This window comes from Cygnus olor, chromosome 1 (assembly GCF_009769625.2).
Source record: "Cygnus olor isolate bCygOlo1 chromosome 1, bCygOlo1.pri.v2, whole genome shotgun sequence".
In the NCBI taxonomy this organism is placed as follows: Eukaryota; Metazoa; Chordata; class Aves; order Anseriformes; family Anatidae; genus Cygnus; species Cygnus olor.
Window position 1 is genome coordinate 145,286,477 of NC_049169.1, and position 23,635 is coordinate 145,310,111.

A 23,635-nucleotide genomic window follows, 5' to 3' on the forward strand; every position below is an offset into this window, starting at 1 on the left:
TCCTTCATTTTCACTGACATTTCCACTGACGATTTCAAATACTGAAGAGCGAAGCCCTCTCTATGTGACCACCCACTGCCGTATGGCTTTCACCCTTTGTTTTCCTTCTGTTTTTTAATGTAAATGTGCTTTGTAATTGATTGGTTTTAATATATGTATGTATTTAATTTGTGCATAAGTTAAAATGAGGTGTCTAGCTCGTTACAAAATAAGGATATAATTCAATTATAGTGATTTTATTTATGCTGTTGTATTAATGTGGTTAACGCATTTATGTAATTTGCATTTTGGGCGCTGCCAGTCAGAGCAGATTTCCATCTGTAATAATTTTCCCATTTATCCTTACCTGTTATTGTAGATGCTGCTGTTAACTTTGCACGTTTTCATTTGCAATTTTCAATGAACTTTTCTAACTCCAGCTTAGAAATAAGGAACTTTAATCTGTCACCCACTTAGGTCACTTTGTGTCCTTGCAGCACACGATTGCCTTGGCATCCCAAGGCCCTTTCTTGCCCTCCCGCAGGCGGCTCTGCCTCCCTGGTCCCACAGCCTCCTTCAGGCCGTACAGCCAGACCTGTGCACAACGGTGCCGAGCTCAGAGGAGTTTTGGGTTTCCACAAGAGAGAGGACGACCACGTGAAACCCTTGGCCTCGGTTTCACAGGGCTTACTGGCAGCTTTCCAGGCGGCAGGACACAGCCTCCCAAATGTAGGCACGCTTTGGCTTCAGCTCTGCCATCCCAGCAGAAGCCCTGCTGGCCTCCACATCACCCGGCAGAGCGTGAGCACAGCGACAGCAACGTTTCCTTTAGAACATGATTTGGGATGCCAATTCATTATGAATTATTAAGTTGATTAGCTTTAGTTACATCATTAAGCTTTGTACTGTTGAATCATCAACTTTCTGCAAGCAGTGTCAAAATTTACTTTTCCTTCTTTTTTTTTTTTCTTTTTCCTAAAATTAACTCCACATCTAGTGACTCCCCTCTGTAGGATTCACCAGGATGTCTACTGCTCCACACAGAAACGCTGAAATCATGCTGAAGACCTGCTGTTTTCCTGCCTGCTTTACCTCCAGGACCTTCACATCTTTGTTAGCATTTCCAAAACTGGTTTGTAGGAACCTTGACGATCCTTTTAACCTCAGTGTAAGTGCTTGATTTGCATCGTTTTCAGGCCACTGCCCAATCTCCCTGTCTTATTTTAGCATGTTTGTCCTAAATATTGGCCAGCTCATGGTGTGATGACTTGAAGCACCTTTTTGCTCACCTTCCCCTTTCTATGGGGAATACAAGCTGGACAAATGTCTGTAGATCTTAGTTCTGTTTTACTTGGCCTGGTTCCTATTTTGTCATCTGAAAACAAGAAAAATCACCCCAAATCAGTGGCTATTACACTAAACAATCATGCTGCCTGATCTGAGGCAGAAAAGCACACTAAATTTGTATCTATTCTCAGAAACTCAGCCCTATTTAGCTGACAACCCCCTCTGCCATATTACTCCATCTGAGAGGATCACCTACAGCTGTCTCAACATCCAAATAACCAAAAGCCTACCAGTTAAGCTTTTCACATGTTCCCATTTTAAAGATTTTGCCACCACACCACGTCCAGTGAAGTGAGCGAAAGGCAGGGCGTGCCGATACACCTAGTTAAAAGGGATGAAGTCCTGCCCCTGTTGAATTAAACGGCAATTTTGGGGATTGACATTACCGGGGTCCAAGAAGAGAGCAATGGCACGAGTGAATGACTTCCAACAAGAAGCAAGAACAGCAGCATGACTGGAAGGGATTTCTAAAGCACAAGCCTTGCTCCACCTTATGTTTTTTTCTGCAAGCACGCAGATTTATTGACGCCACCTCTTTCCCAAGGCACCTTCCATGCTGCAAAGCCCGGCTCCTCACTGATTTGTTTCTCCTGGTGGACAGCAAACGCTGGCTGCAGCTCACCTTGCACCAGGGGCATGGAGGAAGCCATCAGCTCTCCGATTTTCAGTATGTGCTGAGAAAGAGTCGGGGTAGTCAGTACAGGAGGTGAGGATACCCTCTGAATTGGAGTCGGCATCATCAGAGATCGCATAAAAAGTGTTATCTTCGATTCCCCAGCTCTGAAATGTGGCAAACACTACGGGAAACAGTCAGTTTTGCCCAAGTCACCCCACTGCAATCCCATATCTCTGAGCAGAATGCTATGGGTTGTAGTGGGAGAATTGCATTGGGTATCTGCAGGTCAGTTGGAAAAAAAAAAAAAAGAAGAAGAAGAAAAAAAAAGAAGTAAAACCAGAGAGAAACAATTTCTCCTTTGCTTTATCTGCTTAGATAACCGCTATCACACCGAGTATATCTCAAGCCCTAAAGGCACTCTGCAAAATGCGTAATTCTGCCGATCTACTGAGGTGGCCGAGAGAAAGTAGAAGGGCATTTGATAGGAGCCAACTTTCCTTCGCCAGCCTGGCCGCCCAGTCGTTATCAGCACTGCTTATAAAGAACTGTATCTGCTGCGGGTTGATAATCGTGGGTAGGGGCTTTCATTGGTATAGGAAGCAATCTCATTGACCTTCAGCAGAGAAGAAGGTATAAAAACCAAAGTAGTTCCCTTGGGCAACTGTTTGGGCACCCCTTGTATTTCTCAGTTTCTGAGGAGGACGTGTTTGGGGGAAATTTGGTGACAAAATGGCAACTTTAAACGAAAAGAAGACCTGCAGTGAACGGATGGAAAACTTCCGTCGTTTTGTCTGGAATCCCGAAACGAAGCTGTTCATGGGAAGGACCTTGATAAACTGGGGTACGTTTCCATACACAAGGGTCTCCTCTTCCTTCGGTATCCTCAGAAACCTTGAAGGGGGAGGGAGTGTTGTTCTGATGAAAGGGATATAATGTGGTGATGGGTAGATTTTTTTCCTAATTGTTGGAAACATCAGTTCTCATATATGCTTCTGATCCATTTTTAGAGTGGCCCTCTAAGTTGGGTCAGTTAGATCAAAATACTGATCCAAGTAATTGATCCTGCAAATATATGTTAAGTATTTTAAGCAATCGTGTCCCAAATGTTTGGTAGGGACAACATCTAACATGTTAACAGCTACCATTACTAGCCAAGGGTTACATTTATAATACGATTCTGCCATTGCTGACTCCAGGGGCTTCTGCTGTATGGAGAATTTTGCTCCTTGGTGGGTTTGCGTTGCTCAGGACTGCAGACATCGGGCTGGATGGCGCTAACGCCATGGCAGCAGCGTACCGCAGATGCCTGCACTGGTGCTCTTCTTCTCCAGACCTAGCTAGGGAACTGTGAGAAAACGTTTTTTGTCCGGTTCTCTGGAAACACGTTTTGCTTTTCTGAATCTCCTTTCTAAATTATTGTCTGTTTAGTAAATCTCCTGTTATCATAGCAGGCTAATGCATATTTCAGCTGAGTCTCCCTCTCCATAGCCAAACTTGTGTCCGCAACAACAACGTGTTTTATGAGCTATGCTCTGAGAAGTGCAGCTCTGAACACTTTAAAGAGGGTCCCTGCTCTTCCCACAGACCCTAAGGGTAGCTGCGAGCTTCCAGAAGGTTTTTTTTTCTGGTGGGAAACTTGTGAGTGCAGCTTATGGGCCATCCTTAAAAACAAAAATCGGACCAAAATGTGAACCTTTCCCATTTGTGTATACATTACGCACACAGATACAGAAACAGAGCATTATTCTAAATCTCACGCCGTAATGAAATGGAAGATGGTGCATTTTGCTGAAGGTGGTTTCGGATGTCAGAGGCAATACAGGTCTAAAATCAGCACACCTGAAATGCTGAACTCCCTGATCCAAACAATACAAGCAGCAGCTTGTTTTTGTTGATGAAATACATTGGCTCTTTTGGTTAGTCTGTGTGTCATAAGCAGCTGAATGGTCTACAGTGGTCATCTTCAAGAAGCCACACCGTCCTTTAAGCTTTAAACAACCTGAGCTAGGTGCCAACTGCCTCAAAAGCCGGTCCTTCCCTGTCGATGTGACACCATCAGCTGCTGTGTTCACGGCGTCAGCTCAAGGACCCTTCGCTTGCTTTCTTGTAGAGCTGAACAGATGCAGTGCCAGGTTTTCCTGGGAGGATATTCTTCTGAGTGTGCAGAAAAACATCCAAAACTCCCATCCCTTCGCAGGGAAAATATCCTCGGGGCCGAGGATGGGAAGGCAACTGCTGCTGCCGCCGCTGCGATGGGCTCAGCCACGGAGGGATCGCTGCTCTGCCTGGCTCTAAAATGAGATTTTCACCTCCTTTTTTCCCCAGTGTGGATCAGCCTGTACTACCTGGCCTTCTACGTGGTGATGACCGGGCTGTTCGCGCTCTCCATATATTCCTTAATGAGAACGGTGAACCCCTACGAGCCGGACTATCAAGACCAACTGAAGTCCCCAGGTACAGCAGCTGCCCAAACCATCCCTGCAAAACTTAACCTCATCCTGAAAACACTTTACCAATTAAAAATATATATATATATATTAAAATAATAATAATAATAATAAATCAGTGCATTTAGTTCCTTTATGCACGCCACACCGTTGAGACCACCAGTGCCTGAGCACAGCGCAGTCACCTGCAAGTGGAGAAGCCCTCGGGGCAGGGCTCGGCCCTGGGGGAAACCTGGCTTCTGCTCCAGCCCCAGGCACTGGGAGGGTCTGGGGGTGTCCTGAGAGATAGGGGGGGCCGGGGCGAGGGGCCTGGCGTGGGTATTTCTGTGCTTGCCACCTGCGTGGAAAGTCCCTGGGAGGGAGAACGGGAAGCCTTGCCTTGTGGGGTGTGCTGGGCCAGCGGCCAGGTAAGCAAAAATAAGGCAGAGACATGGGGTTAGGAATAGATGCAGAGCTTAGTGATAGAGGGACGACAGGAGTAGCAGATCATCAGAGCCTGGTACTAAAGCTTTACCCCCCCCCCCCCCCCCCCCAGTTACTCGTCTTTACAAAAAAAAAAAAAAAAAACCATAATTTTGAAGATATAGCCCTAAAAATTATTGCCTGCCTGTTATTGTATTTTGAAGCCTTCTTCCTCAATATTCTGTAAGTTTGACGTTTGCTGGCAAAATAATTCCTGTGCACTAAGTGTGGCTTTTCCAAGAGCTGTTCCTCAGCCAGCAATACGGCCCGTTTCTTTAACCTGATGAGGTTAGTGTAAATGTTATTTTTAAGAACTCCTGGGGAAATCCCAGGTAACCCCCCTCTAGCACAGCCTGGGCATCACAAACGCTCGCAGTCACAAGTCTTTACGCAGCACGAAGGCTGTTGTCAATTTAAGCAAACTAATGGGTGCCTGTCACCTCTCTGCTGCTTTGCCTTCCCTTACGAAGGTGTAACGTTACGCCCGGATGTCTACGGGGACAGAGGACTACAAATCTACTACAACACATCTGAAAACAAAACCTGGGAGCGACTGGTGACGACCCTTCAAACCTTTCTGACAGGTAAAAGAAATGATGAGGTTTCCTGCATCATGCTGAAGAAACGTGCTGTCATATCGCCCTTATCACATCTCAATGCCAATTCCAATTTTCAGAACCAGTCTAATTTAAATGAATCTAATTATGTCTGTGACTACAAGTATGAAAGTGCCACAGTAGGTCCGGTGGGGCCAGTACATATTGTCATCAAAGAGTATAGTCGAAACAGGTCAGGCGTTCCATTTACCTGCTCGTATCTTAATACATTTATATTCCCTGTGAGCCTTAACTTCTTATTTCTGTGTTTCTCATACATGTATTGAGAAAAATTGTATTTGAAATTGCCTTTATATGGAGCTATCAACACCAATTGTCATCCTTAACTCAGTTTGATCTTTTTTTTTCCCCATGGGTATTCTAACAACAAAACAACAACAAAATCAATTTAAACTCTCTGCTTTCCATCTAATCCCAATTTCCCTCGACATAGTCTCCCTGCAGAAGCTGCAGCCTGATATTGGGATGTGTAACTTCTATATCAGAAGCTTCAGAGAGGAATGTTTCTTTCTTTCACGAATCTAGCATATACCCCTGCTGCTCAGCATCTGAACATCAACTGCACAGGTGACAAGTACTTCATCCAGGACACCTTTGATGGCCCAAATAACACAAAGCTGTCCTGCAAATTTACATCAGATATGCTTCAGAACTGCTCTGGCATCGCAGATCCTACTTTTGGATTCCCAGAAGGAAAACCTTGCTTTATTATAAAAATGAACAGGGTAAGTACAGCCTCTGACTGCAGAGAAGAAATAATTAGTCGGGAGCCACCAGGCCTCATGATTCTCATCTGGGGAGCTGCTCTATAGCCTGCTGCCCCAGGAGCTAGCCTCTGCTTTGTACAGGACAGGCAAATGACCGTGCTTTTCCTGAGACACCCACAGAGTTGCTACAGAAATAGCAAGACTTCCCCACCACCCCTAGAAAAGTAACAGAGGGCAATCTCTGAGGAAGGTCTCTAAAGCTTTGGGGTTTGTTTTGTTAGCATCTCCGTAGTGCTACCATCTGACAAACTGCTACGTAAAAGGTTCTCTCCTGCAATACACAGATCCTGTGGCTTCAGTTAAAGTGCGAAGATGGAGCCGTAAATAAAGTGATTTCAGAGATGTGCTTCTTGCACACCTTATTTCTCCAACCTGCAAGGAAAATCTTTAGCAGAACTTGTAAAAGACAAAATTCAAAACAGGTGGATATGGGTATCAGCAAAAACCACCAACAACTTATTTTATGGGGGAGGAGAAAGTGAATCTTTCATTTGTTTATTTTTTTCCAGGTCATAGAAAAGGGCATAAGCATTTAATTTTTCCAGGAAAGACACTGAGCATTCTAATTCAATTTCAGAACAAAATGAGGAGCTCATATTCTCCATCAGCTCCTGATGGACAAAACCACTTCATTCTGCTTTGGTTCACACACTAGACTTGGGTGATGAACATTTTCAAGAATCTCTGCGAGACCCAACTGTGAGAGGAGAACCACACACCTGATTTTTGCAGGGGAACAAGCAAACTTTCCCCAAGGAAAGTTTTTGCTTGCTGCATGCCAGCCAGGGCAGCGGAAAGGCATGTTTGCAGTGCTCGAGGGACTTTACTTCCTTTTGCCCGTGCTGCCACAGGGCATGACCCTACTATTTTCACAGGATCAAACGGACTTGAGAGTTTCTGCTCAAGCCAAGGCCTCCTAGTAAGAGAGAGAATGACAAGCACAGCTCCTTTGTAATTTTCACGCAGCTACCTGCTTTAAGGGACACCTGTCTGCCTGGGCATCGGAAAGAGCAACCCTTGCATGCAGGCGATGAGCTGGATGTGCCAGGAGGTGCAGCACTACCCACCCTGGGTGGGTTAGAGCACTGACAAGCCCGGGATGCACAGTCCTGACTCCTAAATGTCAACCCAAGAAGTTTCCCCCCCTCCCCCCCCGCCCGGGGTACCTAAGACGAGCTGATCAGTTTGTCAGTGCCTTATGCAGAAGCATATTAAGCAGCATCTGAAGCTCAGTGAATCATTTGTTCATCTTTGTCTCTGGAAACAAATTCCAAGATGACCAAACGCATGCTTTCTGTTTCAGATTATCAAGTTTTACCCCGGTAACGGCACTGCACCGAGAGTGGACTGCACATACGTAGTAAGTGCATGAGGTCTGGGCTCAAAGGTTTCAAGCACTGCAGGTCTGAGAGCAAGCTGTGACAGAAAGGTCACCCTGCACCTCTGGAAAATTGGGTCATTCTGGCAAAGTACAGTAGGAATGTTCTTAGTTCTGGGCAATTTCTGGCACCAGCAGGCATCCTAAGAACCAAAAAAAAGGGAAAAAAAAGTTTTCTTTTAAATCATCTAAAATTGTTTTTCCATGCTGCAGGAAAAACACAAAAACATTTGTTATTTGTTTTCCTCTCCCAGTAGTGAAGCTTATGAATCAGAGGAACTTCTCCAGGCTTTCTGCAAATTTCAGCAGATCCTAATTCATTGAGTTCACAACTGCTACAAAAGAACACTTGGCTGTTTCTCTTGGCAATAGTAACGGCAGGAGATTTCCACTTTTATTTGAAAAATAAAATTGGCACTAAACAGACTGCTGAACTCGAGTTTTAATACGCACTATGCAGCTTTTAACAGCAATAAAACATTCGCACAGGGCTGGCCAACAAATCTCCTCTCTTGCTTTAACAGGGCGATGAGTCTCGCCCGCTGGAGGTGGACTACTACCCAGTGAACGGCACCTTCAACCTGCACTACTTCCCTTACTATGGAAAAAAGGCACAGGTGGGTGCTCATTTACATCAGCTTGCATTTTCTTCATCTGTGTATAAGATGAAATGTCTGTCTGATCATTTCTGTGATCTTACGTGAACTGGAAAGAAGGTTAATTTCAAGAGTTTATTTTGAAATCAATAATGTAGAATTAAAGTACCCATTTTTTTATTTTTCTCCTAGCCTACTTACAGCAATCCTTTGGTAGCTGTGAAATTCCTCAACATTACAAGGAACGTAGAACTCAAAATAGTGTGCAAAATCATTGGAGCTGGGATTACCTTTGATAACGTTCATGATCCGTACGAAGGAAAAGTGGAATTTAAATTGAAAATAGAAGACTAAGCAGCAGCAGAGACACTTCTGAAAGACATCTGTGAAGAGTGACTTACCTGTTACCACATTCACTCGTATTTATTTTCTATGATTTCCAGATAAATTGACTCAAATTGCAGTGAAAATAGACATTTTCTACTGAAAGGCAACCCATATAACTAAAAATCAAGATACCACTCTCCGTGTGTGAAGGAGACAGGAATCACCCTGCATGTAAATAACTTGCTTGTGCCTCCGTGCAAATACTTGTACAAAACAAGTTTCCTCTAAACCGAGATGTGTCTTCAAAGAAAATAAGTACAGGATCAAAATGCCATTTTCATTTACTTTTCAAACCGTAATAAATAATTGACGTACAATACTAAATATTGTAGAAATAACTAGGATAGTTAGAAAAATAGTATGAAATAGCACAAGGTGATACAATTCTCATCTGTCTTGTATAGGATGTTTAAATTATAAAGGGGTAGCAAAATTATCTGTATCCCCATACATTGCTTTTTTGTACTAGTTAGCCAAGCCAGAATTTTTTATTGACAAATCAACGGCTGCAGAAGTGAACTTGAAACTGGCCTCTAGGCTACAGCTTTTATTGTACCTACCACTTGTAATTTTTGTCCAACAATAAAAATGCTCGGTAAGACTGTAACACTCAGTTACATCCAGGAGAACTGTGTTCATTTAGCTATTAGGGGCTGCTGGTTTTGTTTGCTTCCCCTCTCCAACCCTCCCAGTAGAATAGCTTTATAGGGCTTGCTGGGTTACCTGGAATAATCTGGAAAAATGAAAATGTTAAAATTAAATCTTTAAATGAATCTAAAACTTGAGAAGTCTAGCCTGAACAAACAATACAAAGACACAGGATTGCTGTGTCTGTAGAGTATATTTATCTTATTTATCTTAGAAGAAGTCCAGATGGCTTCAGCCAAAGAACAAACATTATACAGAAAAAAAGAAATCCGACATGGCCTGGGCATGTTAGAAAGATGAAAAGGTAAACCTCACCATTACAACAGTGACATTCGGACACCCAGGTCGCAGAAGGAATCCGGTTGAAGGGGAATATCTCCAATTCAAAACCAGAAGAGGTATTTGAGCCTATGCTTTAAAAATATGACCATTCTGCATTTCAGAAACAATAAGAAAATGCACCCTCATATAGGAATTTCTCCCCGTCCTTCCATGTTTCAATTTTTACATTGGGACCTTGCCTCTCTTTTAAGAAACTGTATGAAAACCAGTTTTACATCCTTGTTGGAACACAGGTCTCTTCCTCCTGCACATCCTTCCAAAATAATACAGAGAACTATGAAACAATAAAATATTTTTGATAACCAAAATAGTCATTCATGCTCAAAAGTAATTCGAGGTTGTCTGTAAGCAAAACGTTTAAATATTACCAAGATCACGGAGAACTGTTCCCCCGCTGTCTCTAGCGTAGGCAGATTCTCTGCTTGACCGTATTTGATTTAGGTTCTACAACCTGCATGTTGGAGTCAGGCGATGCAGTATTAGAAGCTCACATTTTAGTTAGCACTACAGCACAGAACAGGAAGATGCAGAACAGATTTCCCACTGACCAGGTATCTGCACAGCCACAGCTTCAGAATTACATCTACAACCTTACAGAAAGGCCTTTGATGGGACAAACGTAAGGAGGAGACAAGCCTGTCCCCGTGTTGAATGGAAGACGATGCATTCTACAGTCAAAAACTGTATGCAGGTCCTCCATGTCTGGTTCTTTAAGAACAATGATTTTCACCCTGAAGTTGGATTTAACTTATGGTCATCTGACAGGATTCTTTCTTTACGGGAATTACAGGCAATAACAACGCAGAGCAAGGTTTGTGGCTGGCGTAGTTGAAGTGAACACCTGTGAATTGATCTGGCTATAATTAACATTACCTTTCCTAGAACCCAAATATAAGCATGATAACCATTAGGGTTAAAAATAACCAGCAGAACCAACAGCATGCAGGTATTTTGTAATTCTGTGATAGCACAGCCTAAGAGAATGTGCAAACATTGCATGTAGCGAGCAATGTAGCCATCAAAGCAGCAAAGAAAAACTCGCACAGTTGTGCTCTGGAGACATCCAAGTGACAGAATCAACGAGACCAAAATGAGGACAGGAAGGAAAATGGGCCGGACGTCCTGCCCCAGGCACACGAGGGGTGACCGGCAGAACCAAAAGCACACTGAGGAGCAGGGGGCAGCTGAAACCCCGCTTTCTGCAGGTGCGGTAAGCACCAACAGGGACTGGGGAAAGATGCAGACAGACAGACAGACGGTCTGCCTGGTTCTGGGTGCTCTGGGGAAGGAGCTCTCTGATCACCTTCACCTTGGAGGATAGAAAGGACCTCAGCTGCCAACGCCAGCTGTACAACAGCAACTGCTGCACAGCCACAGCTAACTTAGCATCCCGTTGTCATAGGCTAACAGCTTTATGGAAGTAGCAATTATGATTAATTACAAACAAGAACTAACCATTAGCACAAAGTGTGTTGTTAATGAATTTCGTAGTTTTGAAGTTTAAAACTGGCCCCATTTATCAGTCTTTTAAGCACTCCCATTGCAAGTCTCTAATTCCTTGAAATACGTACCTATGCACACATCAGTGCATATACACATATATACACCTGCATTCAGCTACAACATTAGAGATACTTCATTATCGATACTTGTAACCAATACAAATGGGAAAAAAAAAAACGTCAGGCTACACGAGTCTTTCTTTGATTAGACACCAAAGCAGTGGATTTCAGAACTAAATACACGTTAAAAAACAAAAAAAAGATTCCTGAGTTTAACTGGATGTTGATCAACGAGAGACCCTGGGAGCGAAGGCAGTTAGTTTGTGTTCGTGGTGCAGCGAGAGGGGCAAGCAGTGGTGACACCAGAGGATGGCTGTCAGTGACAGACTGCCAGTCCCGTTTCCTATCGGCTGTGCAACAGAGATGGGATCCGTTGGGGGGAAAAGGCATAGGGAAGGAAGCACCATTGGCATTAACACCAGTCTCTGTTCTTTATTCTCTACTACACAGAAAGGTTTGGGTTGGAAGGGACCTTAAAGACCACCCAGTTCCAACCCCCTGCCATGGGCAGGGACACCTCCCACCAGACCAGGCTGCCCAAAGCCCCATCCAGCCTGGCCTTGAACACCTCCAGGGATGGGGCATGCCTGACAAGGGATTTCTGCGCATTCTGCCTTTATTACAGCAAATATGTAATCAACAATCTTGATTTTCTCTGGCTAATGTTTTGCTCATTGGTGTTGTCATACTTTCTCCAACCTGTAGCAAGAGGCAGGCATGGCCAGGTGAGCTACCAGTGGAAACAACTGTTGGAAGAAGGAAACACCTGTGCATGTCTATTGTCCTCCTCCAGCTTGCTCTTAGCTTCACCTGTATTTCTGCTTGGAAGTCTCATCGTAAGGCAGGCAGTCTTCACTTCCACCTACCCAGCTAACTACCTTTTTCATCATAGGAGCTTGGTAACTTCTAATGGCTTCTGAAGATCAGCTGAGCTTCCATTTGTTTTTTTTACTGAGTCTTCAGTATGCAGGCAAGCCACATCAGCCATGTGTGGGACCGCTCACGAGACTGATGTATGGGATTTTCTAACATTTTTTTCTAACACTCCCTTTTTTCTAACACTCTCATATGGTAACTCAGGCTGGAAGGGACTAGACGCCTCCTGAGGTGCAATTCCTACTCAGCGGTAAGGTCAGAGTTTACCTTGCTTCGTGCTTTTATCCTGTCCCACCTTTGAAAACCCTAAGGGTGGGAGTCAGCACCTCTCTGAGCAACCTGTTCCGTTACTTCACCATCCTCACTAAGCTCCTGCTTAGGTCTAGATGGAAACACTAAGACCAGGTAACTGTCTGAAACCTAGCAAGTAATTAAAAAGTGAATACTCTCCCTAGTTCCTGATTGTTGCCTTTAGAAGGCACTCCTGAAACAGAGGTAATACAGATCCATGCCCCCAAGCCACTGCAATACTGCTTGTTTTAAACTCTCAAACCCCATTTCGGAGATTAATTAGCAACCCAAAGCAAGGAAAGTAGCATCTTTTGAAATGCAAGTTTTGCTGCATTTCCACTCCCACCCTGACAAAGTCCATGTAAGGTCTATTCTACTGACAAAAAAAAACATATATATAGTTAGATGTTTTCAGTTTTCCTTACTCACCCACCAACATCCCCATACAGTACTGTCTCCCTCTTTTGAAGTAAATCTTGAATCATACATTGGAGACTTAGAATATTAGGAAAAACTGTAACAATCCCCTAGGACTAGGACAGAAGGTCCTTGATAACTATTGTTGGGCTCTGCAGATGAAAATCGCTATTCAGTGGCAAAGAGAATTTGAAGCAGCTGACCCACCTGCTACAAGAACATGGCTTCTAGCATCAGCAGTGCAAAGAATGACGTATCTTTAGTTGGAAGCAAAGCATTCAATTTGCCTTCCCCTAAAAAGTTTTTTCCAGACCTGTAAAATTAAGTAATTTTCTTGGTTCACTCATATTACTACAGGGCTTGATACAATTAGAAAGCGTTCACTGCACTATCAACTGCTCTGTAGTACGTGCCCACATCCTATTACTGCAGAATATGCATCAGGACATAATCCCTCAGAGAGAAAAACCGTAACATTCTTCATATTTGACCCATGGTTTAATTTAAACACATGGAGGAGCCTTTACCACAGACAGAGCAGTTGTTACCCTAACATGTCTCTGTGGCGGCTCCCTTGTGGAAGCATCTAAGCCTTACTATGGCAGTGGCCTGAGAGAGCAACTGAGACATTTCAGTAACCTGTGCTTTCAGGTGAGAGCAGAGACTGAAGTACCAGAAAGGTATATGGAAAGTATGTGAAGACCTGTTTTGAGGACATGGGAATGTACAACAGAAAGCGAGGACTGAGGAATATGGGATGAAAAGTTAGGACAGGAAGCTTGGGGTTTTAAATAGAACAGCTGGATTAGAGTATGAAGCCTGGCCTGACATTCTGAGGAGCAACAGGACTGAAGTAAGGAGACATGAAAGAAGAGAGTACACAGTGCATAATATTGCTCTTTGCATCATAAGATATCAAGACCTAAAAGGACAAATTGCTAAACTAAAGCAAAAAGGCAGGGCCCTATGTAGCGCAGATGCAGTATCCTGAGACAGTTAATTCTAGGTCTTGTGGCGAGAGGAAGTGAAATGTTCTAAAATTACCCTAAAATTAGAAAAACCACAGAGCTTGTTAAAAATGCCCATGCGCGTTTTATTAATAAAAACTAACAGTGCCAAGGTTAAACAAGTCAAACAATTATAGTCTCTTTATATTCCATAAAATATTACAGAAAAGTTTATTTGTGTTTCAATAAAAAGACTACTGTCTTAGAATAGGCAGCTGACAGTATTTGTGCAGTTAATTGTTTGTGAATAGATTTAAAAAGACTACCACCTGCCCTGAAATTCCTTTTATAAAAATGAACTATTAAAAATGATTGACAAATTTTGAGTTAAAAAACTTAAAACATTCTCTATATTTAATTTCAACTTTATAATAGATTACAGGAAGATGCTTATGAAACAAATACAAACATTTGTTTCAGTACATGTCTTTATATGATAGACTTATAAGTATGTAAACAACTATATAATAAAAAGTTTCCAAAGTCTGCCTGTAAGAAATCAGGCAAATTTTACCATAAGCAATAAATCATTCCAAACCTTCAAGACATTTTATATAGCTGCACCAACTGGCAGTAAACATTTGCCAAAAACTCTGTAATTCATGTCCCAACATACAGTGACAAGCATATAAACTTGATGGAATCATAATGTTAGATATAATTTAAGGGAAAACAAGTTCACAACAACATTTCTGGAATTTAACATGTAAAAAAGTAGGACGTATCTTTCTTGTTTGGTTCTTTGGACACTGCATGGTTAACAAAAAAACACTACTACATTAGCTCACTATCCCTCAAAAAGTGGTATAATCAAAATACACTCCAAATAAATTGCCATTCAGTGTATTCATTTTCCACAGAAGGACAGCATTTTATTTCTCAATGATGTGTCTACAATTTCTTTAGCAAACTTAGCAAGAACATTTGGGGCAAAATCCATTTTCCTTCAAGTAAAAAAAAAAAAAATTAAAATAAACCAAAACCCCCTAAAACGAGTAAATAAAGGCTCTGCATTAACACACTGGTATCAAAAACACACATCCACACCACATTTAAAAATATCCTACATAAAACAATCCTTGTTTGCTTATCAGAGGTGCAATTTCTAAACTCAGAACTGCTTACCAACATTTTCCTTGGGGGACGGGGCAAAGTAATTTGAGACTTCTCTCCCTAGAACAATTTATTCCTGAAGCTTGCTGAATTTTAACAAAAAATAGTCTACAAGCAAAGGGCATCAGTCGTCATCATCGTTTTCATTAAAATCGTCGTCGTCATCATCGTCATCCCCTACGTAAGAAACTGGTGTTTCAACTCTGGAGCCACTGTACTGAGATCCATTGGAACTTGTAGCCAACATCCCATCTCCACCATTGGAAAAGTCACTGGAAAAAGAAAAAAACATTGGCATTGTTTAACGATTTTTCCTAGTTTGCTGTGTTTTTAACTATTATGTATCTGCTCCATTCCTGTAACAGATCTGCCACTGCTTCTTTGTAAATTGTCTTTAACATACGTTTAAGTTGCTTCTCAAAAGCGCTAACAGTTGAAATAATTTTGAAATGCTTCTTACTATGTTTGTCCCATGGGTTTTAATATAACAATGGAATCCTTTCACAAGTGCTTTACAAGCACGTTTTTCAAATTTCATTCAAGGTATATTTACTTTTAAGAGTAAACAGCTATCTAAGGCCCAGAACATTTTTATGTAGCACCAGACACTTGCATCACAAGTGAATCACATCTTCCAAAAGCACTAGTCTTGATTTGGAAAGTAAAGACTCCGTAGTTTCTCCTGGTTAATTCTTTGTTGTTATATGGCCAACTACCATGCTGTATTTTCAAACTGGAAATTCTTTTATTCTCACTGTGCTTTTCTAGTTTTAAGAAAAACTCTTTAGCATCCTGAATTTTTATCCTCTAAGAGTATTCCTGAACTGAAAATTTGCCCTTAGAACAGCAAGTAGATTTAGAGAGCACTCACTTTCTTACTTAAATACGTTCTCCCCCCCAGACCCCGTAATACATACTGTAGATACGGTCTGACATTTCTTGTTCCTAGAAGAATTAACTGTATCCAGAAGACTTTTATTTTTAGTAGTCAGTACATTTCTGCCTCCATCATTTGCTGTTTTGCTGGTCTTTTTACTATCAAGTTTCACATTCTTAGTTAAAATTAGTGAAAAACCTTTTTCCTGAAAATCACTGAAATAGCATTTCTAACTTGACAGATACTCATCATTTTTTCAAAAATACATTTGCTAGTCATTTTTTTTAATCCAGTTAACACATATAATCAGTCATGCGCAGTCTTGTTGTGTTGAACTAACTCAAAGGTTTGGAAGTCTATCTTTACACAAATTCAAAGTACTTTCAGTAAAATTATATTCCTATTCTTTAATCTTGAATAAATTAATCCTGTGCTTTGTTTTGTTTTATTTGATCTGAAATTGGTGGCAAACTAGCTAACCATGATTAACCAAGCACACCCCACCTCCTCTCTTTCCACTACTGGCGGAATAACAAGCACCCCAGTTTTTGAAGTACTTCTCTAAAGAAGACAGTACCTTCTCTCTTCTGCTTTTCTAAACGTATTTTGTCACAATTCTCACTGAGCTTCATTTCCTTAGCATAGAACAGGCTATGTTAGGCTATGTTCTCCTCATGCTCTTTTGGGCAGCTGTATAAGCTGCCCTCCCCACTGCTGGTAGTCCTGTGTATCCCTGAGCTTAAATGTTTCCCTTATTTCCTGACTTTCTAGAATACAGAGAAAAAAATAACCTCATCATATACAAAATGTTGCATTTTTTTCCCAAATATAATGTTTAAATGGCTAATGCAATTACACTTTCAAAGCTAGATACTGTTTCTTTAGAAGGACCTTCTTCCAACTCTGAGGGAAGGCAAACAGGTGAGAAAAAGCTGCCAGAAGATCACACCTTCAGAGAAACAGAAGAAAACCTTATACTGATGAGGATATAAGAGTTTTGCCTGTTAATACAAATGGCTTAAGGAATATCCCCCAAACTAGGACTTCCTTAAGAATTTCAATATAGCAATTTCCCAAATAATTGATGAGGCATAGACAGAGACAGTGACCCTGACACCTAAGTCACTGTTATGGAAAAAGCCTACATAATCTAGAACTTACCTTTTCCTTCTCATTCTGAATTGCCCAGACTGGATTAGTTGCGTGACACTTATGACAAATGCAATTGACATTTCAAACAAAGCTAAGTTTCCAAACACAATAAAACAAAAAATTTGCAGAAAAACACTTTTGCAGATGATTTGCTCAGCTAATCAACTTGCTTCATTCCAGTATTTGTTAACAATGTTAAACATTTCATTAACATTTCAGTCATTTTAAAACTCAAAGCTCACACAAGGGAATCTTTTTTAATTAATGCTATAACAAAACGGTAGTCAGTAGTGACTACATAAGGAAAAAGTGTCTTAATACAGAAAGAGAAAAAATATTAGTTAAGCATGAAATGCTTAACTGAAATGGCACGTGCTCACACAAAGTTAAACAAAGTCATGGCTTATTGTTCTACCAGCATCTGATGCTGTTTGAAGTCCAAAGACCAGGGTTCAGTTTTACACTAGACACCAATGACCAAGTGAGAATCTTGACCAGATTATGTCTTTAGACAAGTATCTCTCTTCTTGTCACAAACTCAGAACTAAACAAAAATACCACCTTCAAGATTAACAGCAGTCTGATCAATTTGTTTTCCAAAACCTTGAGAAAGATTTCTTTAATGACACTGGGAAGAAGCACCTCTGGTCGAGTTAAAACCATGTCTGAGGATAAACTCAAACACACATCCACACCACATTTAATCAAAATATAGCTAGTTTCAAAGTATTTCATTTGTAATTAATTTTATTTCATGCTTACTGATTTTCAAAACTAATTGATAATTCCAACTCACCTGGCTGAAAATCTTGTGCCATTTGATGCAGAACCTGATGAAGATGTGACATATACACTGCTGATTGATCCCTGAGCCATTTCTGTAAAAACAAACAAGTATTTCAACAATATTTCAACTCTTCTTATTCAGTGAAAATGCTTAATCTTCTTAGAGTCCAGAAAATAAGTCTTACAACCAAACCAGCATATTAATGCCCTATACCCAAAATTTCATAATTAAAAAGCTAGTGACTGCAAAAATTCAAAATAAATTATACATTTTGAAGTGAGCAACAGAGAAGTCTTCAGTATAATTATAGAGCAAAAATGATAAAACATTGTAAAACGAAGCCATGACCATGTTTGCACTTAATACCTTTTCCCTTTTCAGACAAATCAACTATAAGTAATGTCCTCATAAAAAAAATTACACACTGAAAACATCTACTGGCATGGGACAATGCAAACTGTAGTTCTCTGAACAGCAACAGCCCCTTCTCTAAGGATCTCTATGTTATTTGTTCCCTAACATACACTAAAAAGCACACATTTGAAAACTTATAAATCTACACCACAAACCAGTGGAAATTAACTGATCTTAAATGATCTCATGTTTTTTCCTCGATTTCCATGTTAAGAAGGAAAACAAACGAACTCAGAGTAACTAACCTGTCACATATGGTTCCAAAGCTTTGGGAACCAAACTCCTTGCAATTTTTAGGTCCTCTGCTGAACAGCTTCCAGATTCTAGCCCACAGGCCATCCCCATTCGTTTTAGTACTTCTATATCATCATGAATTTCAAAAGTATTGTCAAAATTAAATAGATACTCAAACCTGTAGGGGGAAAACATCTCAATTAACTCCATCTTTCCAGTCACTTAAACTTAACTAAAATTAAAATTACACATGCATTTTAGGTTTAACAGATACAGATATTAAAAGTTCTAGTTAAATACTTAAAGTATTTTGCACATTTGATCAATATTTCTCTAATCCCATTCCTCTCTTTTTGCTGGCAAAAGCTGTCTACTGTGTCATTTTTTTTTAACCTTTTCTCGTAAGCTAATAGTACAAGCAGAAATGATTGCTACTTTCAGCTTTTAATTAACAGATGAAAAGCCTAGGTTTTTGAACCAAAACCAGAGAACAGCAGTTCTAAAAGCAAAATCCATTTTCAAGTCTGCTGGCTGTATTTCATCGTGTTAATGGCAAGTTTACACTACTTGGTAAAGTATTACCTAAAAATTCAGCAGAGCTAACTTAATACACTTTTAAGATTTCTAGACAGTTCATACTTCCATAGCTTTACGAAGTTTCACAGCTTTACGAAGCTCTGTTTCTATTCAACATTATGCTTAACTCATCTAAATTGCAAGTTCTCAGTCTACAAAAGGTAGATGTATGTTTATTCATACTTCAATTTTAACAATTGTAGATGAACTCTTTAACACAGACATAAAACTCATAGGTGTACCAAAAGCCAGAAAGAAAACTTTGTTTACTCACTTGTCATTTGAAATACTGCAGTCAATCACTGTTTTCTTGCTGGTGTTCACAATGATGAATGGCAAATGGATGACAGAATTGGAAGGTGGCGGCCGATTTGCCTGTTGTTCTGCCTGACGATTTCGCTGAACGAGGTTCTTGAAGGCAATTTGCTACAAAAGCAAGAGTGATATGGGAGTGAATTAAACCTTCAACATCTGGTTAACCTAAAAATCCCTCAATGAATACCAACAACGGTTGTAGCATGTAAATGCAGAAACGAACAGAGAATGTTCATCACATTCCTGAATTTTAAGATGCAACAATAGACAAAAATTAGAGTATTAAAAATGCAAAACGATATAAATTAATTGAGGGGAAAAAAAGAAGTATCTTCTAAGAACTACATCAGGACAGATCCTTCAGCAGATCCTTGACAGAGAGGAGATAACGACTAGAAAAAGCAAGTTTCATACAGCATCCTACTTCCACTCTGTTTAGTATTTCCTGCTAGCTACTGTACTCCACAATAATAGTTGAATGATTAATACGGTATTTTTGCTGAAATGGTATGCTAAAAAAAGGCTACAGTTTGGGATGTGAACATCTTGATATTAGGTTTCTGAATCATTGAACTAAGATCAGTGACTTTACTCTTATATTTCTTACCAACAATTTTTCAGAATGGAAAGTTCATATTTTAAAGATTAGCAAACTTAAGAACTAAAATTACTCAACTATTAAAACTCAAGTTATATTAAAACCTTACAGCAAGTCACCAAACGAAGTACTTTTCTGGTCACGGAATCAGATGAAATGAACAGGAATTAAAAACAAAATCCAAAGCAAACAGAGGCTGATAAGTATCAGAGCTGTAGAGATTGCTGTTCCACAGCTGTCTTTTCTTTCTGCAAGCTCTTCCTGAGATTCTCATCCTTACTGCATATGTAATGGAATTACTAAGGGATACTTCGGTGAACCACCAGTACAGTGACTTAGAGAATAGACTGCTGCTTCCCACAATCTACTAGGTGAAATCTGGAAAGGAGTTCAGTTACAATTCAGCAACTGTTCCAGAACAACTAAGCCACCTATACAACATGGGCAGCAAAGTTCAAGAAAGGCAAGACAGTCTTCTCAGGTGTCTCCCATCCCTCACTGAGATAAAACAGGAATACACATTTAAGTTACCTTGCCCTATAGACAAGAGTACCTTGACTGTACCTGTAGAATGAGTTCTTGTAGTTGAGACTGTTTTTGCTTTATTCTTTCAAGTCTTCTCTGTTTCTCCACCTTAAGACAGAAAGAGAACTGGTTAGTTTGTTGGTTTTAAACAGCATTTTCTCCCCTTAAATCGCTTAAATACCAGAGAACTGAAGGCATGAAGTATGTCAGTCATTAAGGTTCTGCTGATGATTCAGAGATCCACCAAGTCTCACATCAGTACTACTGATGGAAACTGTAACAAAGCAGAATTAGGACATCGAGGAATAAAGTAGAATATATTAGTGAGTGTAAAAATTTCTTTGCAAACAGAAGTTATGCCTCAAAGAATTATTCAGATTCTCTGAAGGAGACAAAGAGCATGTGGACCAGGTGGATCCACTTGATATCCTCTACTGATATTGGAGGTATTGGAGAAGAGAGATTAAAGATGCTTAAAGAAATGAAGCTGTTACAGAATCAAAGGTTATGTCCCCACAGTATTAAACGCATACTAGATAATAATACAGAAGACTGGGGACAATACAGTACAAAATAAACAGCTTTCTCAGTGGAGGAAGTCACCAACAGATTCTCAAAAGGATTTCTTTTACAGACTATTACTCAAGTTATAAAGGATCAGAATAAGGGAATGAACAGCAAGGTGACAGAACTTGCTTACAATGTTGGGCTATCTAGTACAGTAAAAAGAAGAGAGCTCATCACAAAGTACATAGGAAGTGCCTTTGTAGCACTGAGTGATTAAACCATCAAAAATTAATGTTGGTAAATATAATGTGGTATGTGTGAGAAACCATAATCCTATTCATGCAAATTTTAGAAAAAGTGACGAGCTCTGAATTACATATTGCCACTCAGTAAAGAGATCTTGAACTACATTATCTACAAAAACATCAGCTCAGTACATGGTCAAAAAAGTTAATTATTAGGCAAGGAACAGAGAACACAACACAAGTTATCACTACATCAGCGTACAAACCCTGAAGTTCTGTATCTTGAATTCTGTAGGTCTTGTGTTCCTATTTCAAAAAGGCCACATAAAAGAACAATCAGGATAATTAATAGTATGGAACAGATTCCATACAAGGAAATAATGAGTAAGTTAAGACTTTTTAGAAAGGAGAACGAAATAAGGTGGGAGAATGCGGGTGATAACTATAAACCACGAGTAACGTGGAGAAAGTGCATGACTGGGTCACCATCACTTCCAATCCAAAAAAACCACCAGAGGATATCAACTAAATAGAGTATACTTTAAAAACAAACAAAAGTATTTCATACGGAACTCCTAACGCAGCTGAAAATCTCACTGCCATAAAAGATTCAACGTTAAAGGCAAACTTTGTACAAAATTGAAGACTATTAAATAGAAGGATGTATACATATATCTGTCTCAAGTTGTGCCTGAGCCACCAGTTACAGGAGAAAGCATCATTAATTCCTTTCTCTAATCGTATACTCCTTCCTAGGTTACTGCTACTGTCCAGCAAGACACTAGGATAGACAGACCGCTCATCTGAAGATACACTTTTGTTGTTATGTCCATATAATATGCACTAAAGGCAAAATGACTGGAGTTAAAATTCACACACAGAATACAGTTTTGTGCCCACTTTTGATGAAGAAATTACAAGTGTACACTGTTGAAAAAACTGCAAAGGCAAGAGTCCAGTGCTTTTAAGTCCAGTGCTTTTAATTTAGTATTAGAAATAACTGCCTCCTTGCAAAAAGAGAGACTTACCACAAATGACCTGAGGTATTTTCCTATCACATACGTGTAAACTACACTGCTTTCTATATTAATTCAAGATACAGACCTTATTAACTGCCCCCCCACAACCCTCTTCGCATTATCAGGATGTATTTTACTATTTCTGATACTCTAATTTACACAGAAAATACGAATTTAAAAATACATGTTTTAAATACAATACTTAAAATACTAAATGCTTAACGGGGAATCCCCCAAGCTCATTTGTTACCTTATGAACTATTTTGTTTAATTTTTAAACAGTTTACGGGGTGAGCCTAAGCATTTTCAATTGGAATAGTCAAAAAAAGTTTATGATGCTTGACAATTTCACAAATTAAATATTAGCCTCCATAAGCTTCTTAAAAAAAAAACAACACAACTTATCACGAAACTTTCCAGATAATGTCACTAACAATTTAAATGTTGATGGACCTTGCAGAAAAATTGGAGCTAGGACACTCATGAAGTAATAATGGGGGAAGGGAGGAATCTTGCAAATTCCTTGAGCAAGCTCAACACAAATTATAACTTTTGCCATTTCCAAAGATACATTACACTTGTGGCTCAATTATTCCATGGTTAGCAGAACCCCTTTCTCCTCTTGTGACTTGCAATTAACAAGTTCTCACTTCGATATCAGAAATTAGCATTCTACATATCTTAAATGCATGAAATTTCACTGAACATTCTAAGCTGCTTCTTCCGTCAGTACTGATATTATCCCACCCTTCTTTAAGACATTATCAGTCATGGCATTAAATTCAGCAGAACAAGCCATGCATCTCTTTTCGTTGCTCCAATATTACTGGCAATGTCACACTTTATGAGACAGATTCAAAAAGATCAGCTTAAAAATCCTTCCAGACAACTGATTTCCTATTCAGCACACAGAACAGACATCTTCAAATCACTTCACCCTAGTTTTTATGCCCTGATTGTCACTCTCTCACCCTAATAATTTTAATTTAAGTACCTTACTTAAATGAAACTCTGATTGATTAGATCTGTTATATTTTCTTCATCTAAGATAGCAATTACATTGGCAACCGAAAAAACAGTTACCAGTATCAAACAAAAATGTTCACAGAATTAGGCCTTTTTAGATAGGTTCCAAAATACTTTTCTCAACTTGTCTGCTTCTATACTGCCTTTAAGTTCTACTGAAGGGAACTTAACATTTACTAAGAACAAATACAAAAACCTCATTCTCTTCTGATAAAGTAAATTGACCTCTGTAAACCTCAGTAAGTTTATTATCCTGCAAGTGTAGGACTCAGAATACTTATAAATGAAATGGAAAAATTCTCCCAGAACTTAGAAATGCCTCTGAGTATTAAACATTTTGCTTCTCTCCCCAGGCTCGTAGTAAAAGATTTTGACATGTTTACGTAAGACAAGTATCAGAAACAAAAAATGACCTATAGCAACAAAGGAGTGCTGTGTGCATATACTGATTGACATGTAACACCTATCACTGCAAATCTATTTGTGTGGTATCTGAAGAAAACAATTG

The 23,635-nt window shown here is 39.9% G+C and overlaps 2 protein-coding genes across 5 annotated transcripts in view; one reads left to right on the forward strand and one right to left on the reverse strand.

Annotated features, from left to right (window-relative positions):
* The first annotated feature begins 1,085 nt into the window (after nucleotides 1-1,085).
* On the forward strand, nucleotides 1,086-8,569 carry ATP4B (ATPase H+/K+ transporting subunit beta). The gene is made up of 7 exons (XM_040556024.1): nucleotides 1,086-2,783; nucleotides 4,268-4,396; nucleotides 5,322-5,435; nucleotides 5,994-6,193; nucleotides 7,539-7,592; nucleotides 8,138-8,230; nucleotides 8,402-8,569. Exons 1-7 carry the CDS (start codon nucleotides 2,672-2,674, stop codon nucleotides 8,561-8,563), a joined length of 864 nt encoding a protein of 287 aa, XP_040411958.1. The 5' UTR covers nucleotides 1,086-2,671; the 3' UTR covers nucleotides 8,564-8,569.
* A 5,232-nt stretch (nucleotides 8,570-13,801) lies between these two features.
* The window catches only part of TFDP1 (transcription factor Dp-1), a 41,162-nt gene continuing 31,328 nt past the window's right edge, over nucleotides 13,802-23,635 (reverse strand). For all 4 annotated transcript variants that reach the window (XM_040556348.1, XM_040556207.1, XM_040556273.1 and 1 more), the window contains exons 8-12: nucleotides 20,370-20,438; nucleotides 19,167-19,318; nucleotides 18,328-18,494; nucleotides 17,678-17,759; nucleotides 13,802-15,124 (exon numbers count right to left, since the gene is read on the reverse strand). In XM_040556348.1, coding sequence (XP_040412282.1) covers nucleotides 14,977-15,124; nucleotides 17,678-17,759; nucleotides 18,328-18,494; nucleotides 19,167-19,318; nucleotides 20,370-20,438 — 618 coding nt within the window. In that variant the 3' untranslated portion in view covers nucleotides 13,802-14,976. The remainder of the gene's footprint in view (nucleotides 15,125-17,677; nucleotides 17,760-18,327; nucleotides 18,495-19,166; nucleotides 19,319-20,369; nucleotides 20,439-23,635) is intronic.

What these genes read in the sequence shown, in the direction of transcription:
- ATP4B (XM_040556024.1), top strand. Translation starts at nt 2,672, where the DNA reads ATGGCAACTTTAAACGAAAAGAAGACCTGCAGTGAACGGATGGAAAAC. An exon ending in AAGGACCTTGATAAACTGGG is followed by an intron (nt 2,784 to 4,267) that starts GTACGTTTCCAT and finishes TTTTTTCCCCAG; the next exon opens with TGTGGATCAGCCTGTACTAC. An exon ending in TTATTATAAAAATGAACAGG is followed by an intron (nt 6,194 to 7,538) that starts GTAAGTACAGCC and finishes TTTCTGTTTCAG; the next exon opens with ATTATCAAGTTTTACCCCGG.